A 10,156-nucleotide genomic window follows, 5' to 3' on the forward strand; every position below is an offset into this window, starting at 1 on the left:
CGACTAAAACTTTAGTCGCTAAATGTCTAATTTCACAAATGGAATCGACTATTGGCGACTTAAACTTTAGTCGCTGAAGACCTGTATATTGCCGACTAACTAATCTTTAGTCGCCAAAGGTATTGCCGACCATGTATTGGCGACCACAACGGCGACTAAAATATTTAGTCGGGAAAAGTGAAAATCCTACATTTGGCGACTAAAAGAAGACTTTTGGCGACTAAAAATTTAGTCGCCAAAAGTGTTTTTTCTTGTAGTGTCAAGTGGTTCTACCATAACATTTACTGCAAATACACTTCACAAGATTATATGTGGCTCCACCTTTGGATTTATACCTACCTAGCTCCTCTAATCCAAAACACGACAGCATTAATTTTGATACTTTAAAATTATTTCAAAAATGATTTAATCAGTTGAATCAAAAATGATAACTAGTCCATCAAAAACACTGCAAGACTTGAACCCTATAGTGTAGTAGCTTAGCTCACTCCTTGTGTCCATCAAGAATATTAATTTGACTGATCATCCTATCCTTGAGTTGTCTCTGCCAAAGACTAGTGTGGTTGCCCAGTTCACAGCAACATAGAACCGGTTTCTCCAGCTGACGACACGTGTCAGGTAAGCCGAGCGCCAAATCAGCCAGCTTATGAACCCTGCAAGAGATACTCCCTTTGCATCCTGTTCAAATGAAGATCAGAAAAAAACAAAGTTTAATGGGGGGTTCTGACTTATTTAGGTTTTTTTTATTCAAAAATTAAATAACTAGACCAAAATTTAATTGCATAAAATCAGGTCACGTTTGCCTTGTATACAGGATTAGCCACGATAAGTTATCTAGAGGAGGGCATTATTGGAATTTCACAACAAGTGTTATTGTCCCTCCTCAGACAAAATAATCCCACATATGCAGGCCCCTTAGGATTAGTCATCTCGAGGCAGAAAACTTGAACCAAATGCAAGATTATTTTATTCTGAGATTATTTAATTGAATCCCGCTCCGTTATCAATGAATCAAACGTGCCTGAAGATATTGATTGTTTAAAACATGTTACAAATTGGATAGCATGAGAATGTTCATTGAACCACCTAACATATTGAAAGTTCAATGAGAAAGATGAAGCAATTTGGAGTAAAAGATTCGTGAGAGGTCACTCTACACCTATTGGACTTGTGCAAATGAAACTAGTAAAAGTTTGTATGGTTATGTTTTCGTGTTTTTAGAAGTAAAACAATGGATTGTTTGAAAATTCCCATTGTTTTCAAATCATTCTATTTTCTATGCAAAATCAATTTTCAATGAAACTAGTAAAAGTTTGTATGGTTATGTTTTCGCTTTTTTCGTATTTTTAGAAGTAAAACAATGGATTGTTCAAAAATACCCGTTGTTTTCAAATCATTCTATTTTCTATGCAAAATCAGTTTTTAAAAAAAAATTGATAGTTTTCTAAAATGTGGGTTGTTTTCAGAAAGTTTTTCCTGAGATCAGTTTTCAAAAACAATTCTTAAAAAATGAAAACAAGAAATGAAATCACCATCACACAATTGGACCCGTTTTTCCAAGATAGGAATTAGCACCTACTCAGATTTGTACTTTTAAGTGCAAATTTTGGTGTTTTGCAGCTAAAAAAAAAACTGTTAAATCACCTTGGACTGGCGAAGATCGACAAGTGCCTTGTAACGCCCTACAGATGCCATGCTTCCGAGATGCTTGTAGATGAAAGGCTCTCCCAGAGGGATGTCCTTCGCGCACAAAGCCTTCCCACCATTCTGCTTCCCAACTTTGTCAAACAACTCCACAAGATATTTTCCTTCCCTTTCTGCAACCTGCTCAAAAAAATTTGTGCAAGTAGTTCAGACACCAATCTGTAATTTTCTTTCTGATTTTCTGTGGAAGATATAATCTAGAAAATTTTGGGCAGTGAAAAATGGCACAACATAATACTTGGCAATGTCATATGTATGGGAAGATTGGTTCTTCAATATTCTCAAAAGCCATTAATTATTATATAGGCTAGTAATACATGCCTTGTATTTTTTTATTACACCAAAGTGATGAAAATGGTATGATAGATTGGCATCCTATTAGCTATGTTACATGGATATGAGTCTAAACATCAGACTAATCAAATTCTTGTGTGAAGGATACCTGGACATGATTCTATTTCATATTTCTTAAGAACATTTTTTTAGTCTTGTAAGGGTAAAATGATGTTTTAAAAATGAACATGGAAGTTCTATGCATAGTTATATAATAAATTGCAAAGGACACATGGGATCTGACCTGCGCTAGAGCTGGAAGCACCTGCCTCCCAGTCTGTTCAAGAAAACCAGCACAATCTCCAACTGCAAACACGTCTTCAACAGAAGGAACCCGCAACCATTCATCAATTCCAATCCTGTAACACCCAAAAAAAAAACAAATTTAAATGATGGCATCCGACACAGGATTACAGGACAAAAATGAAATAATAAACAAACAAAAATGGGAAACATAGGGGAATTGGAGAAGAGCATACCTTCCACCGGGGGACTTGGGCAAGTTTAGTGATTTTACAAACTGAGAGGAGCCAACCCCCGTAAACCAGACCAGAAGGCCATAAGGAACATCACTCCCATCACTAAGTACAATCTTTTGGGGATGTACCTCTTTAACAACACCACGTACAAGTCGAACACCACACTGATACAAAGTTCCAAGTGTCAATGACAAATTCACAAACTATGTATGGAGGAAAAAAACACCATCTGGGGTTCAGGAAAGGAATTCAAATTACCTTGGTTAAGTGTTTTGTGGCATATTGGCGTAGTCCAACATCGAATGATGACAAAATTTCATTTGCCTAACTCAAGGAAAAATAATAAAACAACTGTTAACAGGGTTTTTGTTCAAATTCACGCTGTAGCTTGCTTAGAAATAAAAATAGATGAAGAATGTATAATAATACCTCAATGAGGGTGACACGGATGTAATTTTTGACATGAGCATACCGATCACTAACATCTCTCATGATAAAATCACTTAATTCGCCACTAAACTCTACCCCAGTAGGGCCACCTCCAATGACAACACAGTGCAATAATCGCTCTTTTTCTTCTTCTGTTATACCTGCTTAAGGATGAAATTCCAATTTCATAATTATATCATTGTAAATATGTTTCATAATTATATCCGATTTGCTTCTATTTAGCAAATTACCTATTGTTTCTACAAGGGACTAACGACAAACACAGTAAGCAATTCTCAGATGTCAAATGAAATCCATGTATTTCTTAGTAGGAACTTTGTGACGGGAATATTATCAATCACCTGGATTTTCAGAGAGCATGAGGTTTAAGAGAAGCTTCTTCCTAATTTCTTGGGCATGATTCACTTCACGAAGGAAAAACGCATGTTCCTTCACTCCCTTTATACCAAAGGTCAAGGGCTCAGCTCCAGCAGCAATGACAAGCTTGTCGTATGCAACTTTGAATCGGTAAGGCTCATAAGGAAGTCCGACATTGCCAACCGTCTCACAATACACCTGATTCATTAAAGCCACATTAACAAGTTCATTATATAATTATGTTTATGAATTCACAATGCAAGAAGATGTAGCAACTCTCTCTCTCTCTCTCTCTCTCTCTCAATCTTTTCTTCTTTTTTTTTATATTTTAAATAAGCCTCTTTGAGAAATAAATTCTAATCCACAATAGAATGACAGACTCTAATGCTAGTTGAGCATGAATCAAAATGCACAAAAAAAATAGATAAGATGACCAGGAAAACAGAGCTAAAGAAATGTACTCACTTCATGATTGTCTGTGTCAACGCCAATGCAAGAAGCCAAGTAAAAGTAGGAATTCGGGTCCTTTGCCAATGCAGGCTGTATTTGACCAACTGGCTCGGCTACTGAGCGAAACTCCAAAGTTCCAACAGAAGTTGAAGCAAGCAAAGGAGTGAAGACCATGTGATTCCTTGGTGAAATGCAAACAACATCATATATTTTGGTGTCAAGCCCTTTAAGAAACCGACACGCTGCCCACCCGGTCCCAAGGACAACCACCCTGGGTTTTTCACCCGGTTTTGTTGCTTCCAAGCTAGGATACTTCGGGCTCTCATACTCTGAATCAGATTCCCCCACAATCCGCTCTGCCATGAGCAAACTGGTATTGTGGAGTTGCCCTCATGCCCCTGCTCCAAAAATTTGTGTGCTCCACCTTTCCTATGCTTGGAAGGTGCAACAGGTTGTTGCCTGTGTTAAAATTTCCACCAGAAGGTAAGGAACACTTTCGTGTTGAAACTCCTTCGCATAGAATATCCCCCTCACTCGCATGATTTCCCATGGCACCCCCTGACCGCCTCAAACCACTCCTCATAAACCTTGCCAATGCCATCTCAGAAGTATCAAATCTTTGAGAAACAGTTGATACCCTTTAGCCTCTTCTTGGGAGAAAATTCAGATTCTTTGAATTTGTACTGAAAGAGGTATATGAAGCACGTAAGCTAAAAGAATATGAAAAGTTGTAATAAGAACTGTGTTGAGGCAATTTTATATAAGAAAACAGCGGTCAATCTTCCCAAATTGCGGGCGGCTAAGACTATGGTTTGGAAGTTTGAGCTCTAGTGCAAAGGACACGGACAAAATTTTGTTAAAGCAAGACAACGTTGGTTTCAAAGACCAAATGACTAGAAAACAAAACGACCTTGAGTTTAATCATCAGCTGTTGGTAGCTACTAAGAGCAAAACCTTTGGAAAATTCTAAAAGGGTCTAGAAACCAAAAAAAAAGAAGAAGCTGTTATTCCTCCAAGCTGGCAGATCTAATTGAAGTCGTGATAGCTGATTGTGTTATAGAAATATATGGTGACAATGGACACATTGATGGTGCCAAACACAATCCATGTGCGGCAAACCAAGAAGGTTAAGTTTTGCAGCTTCTTCCTTCTCTGACCACGGACACTTCTAAGAAGTTGTGTTTGTATCAAACACCGGCACTCATCGGATACTTCCCAACACGTGTCGAACACATGTCTAAATGGGTCATGTTACTTCTTTAGTTTTTTAGACCCAGACATAATAGTTTGAGATACACATGTCCATCACTTAGATATACATCAAACAAATTACAAGTTTGAACAAAGAATAATACTAGAGATACTTACAATCTTACTAACACACTATGTGGGTCCCATACCAGGCTAGTTTTCAAAATTTTGGCATATTTATGAAGGATTGCCTAAAAAGAGAGTCAACCCTAGCCTGCAGCCCTTCATAAATATGCCAAAATTTTGAAAATGCATTCCTTCACTAAAATTTATCATTCAATGAACATGATTTACCTGCACTGGTAAAAAGAAAAAAGAGCAGTACAAGGTTCAGGTTTTCTTCCTGGAACAACACTAAATTCCCCTGTTACAAACAAATATCAACCATTAGCCAATCAAATTATGACTCAAGACCAAATACGGGTATTATTTCAAAATTCAAACAAGTTATTTTGATAAACCAAAGTCATCAATGACTCTCTTTTTAGGCTTTAGAACAAACAATTGGAGTGCTATAAATTTTCAAACTTTCTTCTACACACAAGAAAACGGGAAAAAAATATATATAAATAAAAATCATTAAACAACACACAATAAAATCATCAAAACTGAAGAGCTCGAACTGTTAATCTATAAGAAAGTTACAATATTCATGCATTTGAATCACATTTTGTACAGATCAAGCATTAATGAGCAATAAAGATTCTGTAAAAATGAAGAAATTACAGAGACCAAGCATCTCTATTGACAGATTAAAGAAGCTCCATGAAATTTTTATATACATACATACACATAAAACAGACTGGGTATTTTCAACAATCACAACATTTAGTTCAAAAACAAACACAAAAGGAAATGGAGAAAATAAAAATAAAAATAAAAATACAGCATTTGAAAGCAAACAATCAAACATATGCTACCTGTATAGCTAATATCTCGAAGTTAAAAAGGATAAATGAAACTGGGTATTTTCAATATATATATATATATATGAAGAAGATTCAAGGTTGTGTGGTGAGACAGGTCGAACAGAGCACATACCCTGAATCTCAGGAGTTGAAGAGTCTTATTTTTATTTTTATTTTTTTTGAAATAAACAAATTCAAATGTAATCTGGGGTGTCCGATTTTTTTTTTGGAATAAAGAAATTTAAATGTTACAATTGTTTAATGTTAAAAGTGTGATAATAAACAATAAAAAACGCCGACTTGCGATGCAAGAAACTTGGGGCAAAAGATCTTCGAAAACAGAGATGAGAGAGAAAATACATTAAACTTTGATTATCATATGTATATATATATATAGGGACGGAGATCGAGGAAGCATTGTGGCGTATATTCGTACTTGGCTTGCTTTCTTTCTTTCCAGCTGGCGACGGAAAATATTAGTGAGAAAAGAAAGGAAAAGAAAAGAAAAGAAAGAGGTGAGAAAATGGAGAGGAAGTCATGCGGTAAAATTTGGAATTTGCCTCGTAAACACGATGTCGTTCGGTAATATGGGTCTCACTAGAAATGAAGAGGCGTCCTGTAAGCTGCAACTCATTTAGCCTCCGTTTGGGAAGTGGGTTGGCTTTTTGGTTTTTTACCTCCGTTTGGGAAGTGGGTTGACTTTTTGGTTTTTTGATTTTTTTGGCTATTTTAGTCTGGGCTAAAAAGCTTGGTTTGGGAAGGGTTTTTTGGCTTTTTGACTTTTTTGGCTTTTTTTGTGAGAGAAGAGTGTAATGATTATGGGTTGGATGTGATGTTTTGTTTGTTATGGCTAAAATAGCCTATTTTGTTTTTTGTGGCTAAAATAGCCAAAAAAACCCAACCAACTTCTTCCCAAACGGTGCCTAAAGAGGACTTTCTAAAATTAGAAAACACATTTTGGTCCGTTTAGTAAAATTGCGAGAAAGTAATTATAAATTATAATTTAACAAATTATAATTTATAACTGTGAACATAAATTGATAACTTGTCTAGTGCAACTGTGAGATTATGAATTTAAGCAGTAGAGTAGTATTTGGTAAATAAATTGTAAAATAATTTTTTACTGTGTAATTGTCATTTTTACTAAACATAAAAATTGTAATTCTTTTTATTCTTATAGTCCTTTCTCTTCTTTCTTTTTCTTTTTTTCTTTTCTTCTTTCTTTTTGTTAATTTTGTTTGATTTATTAATTCATTACAATTAATATCCATGTATTTATAATAATGTTGTGATGTCATTACATATTATTTTTCTTTATATTAATTTCAATCAGTTATTTAATAGAAGTTATAATGTTCATTTTTTATTTTATTTAATATAAGTTATTTCATTTTGTATTTCATTTTTTTTCTTCAATTTTAATTTTAAAAAAAAAATTGTGATTCTGTTTTTATTAATTTTTTTTATTACAATTAATAATTTAACAATTGTCATTACAATTAGTATTAATTAGTATCAATTAATATAAAAATTGATACATTTGATAAAATTATTTCATTTTAAATTAATTAGTGTCAATTAATGGTTTATTTTTATTTTTTCATTATAAATTATTTTTTTCATTTTTTCATTATAAATCAATTAGTATAAAATTATTTCATTATAAATTAATTAGTGTCAATTTCTAGCTTATTTTCATTTGTTCATTATAAATTATTATTTTCATTTTTTCATTATAAATCAATTAGTATAAAATTATTTCATTATAAATTAATTAGTGGCAATTAATGGCTTTTTTGTAATCAATTAATACTAAAATTACTAATTAGTATTAATTAATATAAAAATACTGAAATTAATACTAAAAATACTAAGATTATTAATTTTTGTAATCAATCAATTTTAATAATTAATACTAAATTTATTAATAATAATGGCTTAATTATTATTATTATTATTATTATTATTATTATTATTATTATTATTATTTTATTAAAAAAAATACGGAAAACCTCTAGAAAAAAAAATAAAACAAAACAAAATAAAAGTGAAAACCCTAGCCGGCAAGAACGACAGCTCTGGTTCACCGGAAAGGGATGGGGATGGGGATGGGGGACGACGACGAAGGTACGGCGGCGACGTGGCGATCGTGATCGCGAAGAGAGAGAAAGAGAGATCTAGCGCGATATGCCACAAACAACATCGGAGAGACAGAGAACTATCGCGATCGCGAAAAGAGAGAAAGAGAGATCAGCCGCGAACAACGCCGGAGAGAGAGAGAGAGATGTACCGTGATCACGAACACACACGCACCGCCACTTCAAACACACACACGCACACACACACACATTTATACATATATAACAGATTTGATATTTGAGATCAAAGGAGACCACACAAATCTGAAATCTGTGTGGATTTGAGGCAACATTTCCACCCTCCGAACTCGAGATCGACGACGAAAAACCCTAGGTACGGCGCCATGGATGTAGCACAGAAAGAGAGAGAAGAGAGAGATCTTTGGTTCATATTCGTGAGAGAAAGAGATCTCTAGTTCACCGAAAATCGCTCGAAATCGCCAAAAATTGCTAAAAATCGCCAGACAACTTCGTGCAAGAGACAAAAAATGAGAGTGTTTTGATTTATATACATGGTACACTTGTAATTACTTGAAATTGTGAGGGGCATTTAAGTCATTTTGCCCCTCAAATTGTAGCTGCTCGGTTAAGCTGATTGGAAAAGCTTCTTCTCTTCCACTCAAAGAAAAAACTGATTTTTGACTTTAAAAAAAGTTATAATCTGTATTACCAAGCTGAATCAAACACACCAAAATAGCTTAAAGTAAGCTAAAAGCTGAAATATGCCCTACCAAATAGGGCTTTTGTAGTTTTAGTTCAAATATATTTTTATTTTATTTTAAAATGAGTCTAGTTGACGTGTGTTTCAGGGTTATACAAAATATCAACTAATCTCTTAACATCGTCTGATTTGTATTGATCTGTCTGTTAATCGCGGGTTATTTTGATCCACAGTTTAAAATTTATAATTTGTCTTTAAAATTGTCCCATTCTGCTATAAATTATAATGGGGAATTAAGCTTCGTTTGGGAACATACTATTTTAGTAACGTTTTGACTTTTTACGAAAAATATACAGACAAGTAAAGAGAGTGATGTGACAACTTATAATGACTTTTTGACTAAAACTAAAGGTTGTCAAATGAGACTTGTGTCCACGGAGGCAAAAGAAAAAAAATTACAAAAACATGGAAGGGCACAAGTGAGTAATTTTTCATTAATTTTAAAATACTTTATAGTAAGTTTTATTTTATTTTTATCGTTTCATCATTTCTAAAGCACTTTTTAGATAAATTTCAATATTAAATAACGTCATATTAACACTTACTAGAATTTGCCTTAAAATTTTACAGCATTTTAAAATTTTAGAAAGTGTATTCAAAAATTTATTGAGAGCTTCTATTTATACAACAAAAAAATCTTCTTACATCTCTTAGCCTTGGTTTGGCAATCCGGTTTTGGGCTAATTTAGCGACATCCGTCCAAAATAGGCTAAATTACCCACAAGAGACAAAACACATTTACATGCTGGGGAACAACTCAACGTCGGTGGAATTTACCAAACTACCTTCCAGTGCCAATCTGTTTCACACCAGCACCAATTCAAACCACACAACACTCTCTCACCTAGGGCACCAACAAACGCTGAAGGAAGAAGGCGAAAACAAGACACTGAACGACGAAGAAGAATAGCAAAGCTCTTCATACATAGCCCAAGGCCACTGAAGTGCACATCGGCGGTGACACTACATCCATCGAGTCCTTGACACCACCGATCGTCAGGTATTACAATTTTTTTTTTTTTCCGTAATAGCGTCCCTTTCAACCCAATCTGGGTGGGTTTATCTCTAAAAGGCATTGTTCTAGGTGATTCAAAAATTTCATCTAAATTTTTGTATATGTTTATGTTCTTTGTTTGTTTTGTATGATGATGGATGGTCCATAAACAAATTCTGATGGATTATTACTTTCGATTTTCTTTAAAAATTATCTCTGAAATTTTTGGGATTTGTTACCGAATTTTCCTCATCCCTTTCATTCTTGGTAGCATTTGTATGTCGATCTGTGTTCGTTCTTTTGGATTTGCCCTGTTTATCTTCAACTTTTGTTGAGTAATTCTTGAAATTATTGTACACACAGTGATGAAA

General features: G+C 34.2%; 1 protein-coding gene across 1 annotated transcript; it reads right to left on the reverse strand.

Annotated features, from left to right (window-relative positions):
• Nucleotides 1–265: 265 nt before the first annotated feature.
• LOC114296262 (internal alternative NAD(P)H-ubiquinone oxidoreductase A1, mitochondrial) lies at nucleotides 266–6,326 on the reverse strand. The gene is given in 11 exon segments (XM_028240546.2): nucleotides 266–678; nucleotides 1,645–1,824; nucleotides 2,282–2,396; nucleotides 2,517–2,680; nucleotides 2,775–2,840; nucleotides 2,946–3,106; nucleotides 3,308–3,521; nucleotides 3,789–4,136; nucleotides 4,138–4,456; nucleotides 5,319–5,388; nucleotides 6,066–6,326. Coding segments are annotated over 9 exon segments (1,641 nt in total). The 5' UTR covers nucleotides 4,375–4,456; nucleotides 5,319–5,388; nucleotides 6,066–6,326; the 3' UTR covers nucleotides 266–522.
• Nucleotides 6,327–10,156: the final 3,830 nt, after the last annotated feature.

Source organism: Camellia sinensis, chromosome 9 (genome assembly GCF_055761805.1).
Source record: "Camellia sinensis isolate YWXY chromosome 9, ASM5576180v1, whole genome shotgun sequence".
Lineage (NCBI taxonomy): Eukaryota > Viridiplantae > Streptophyta > Magnoliopsida > Ericales > Theaceae > Camellia > Camellia sinensis.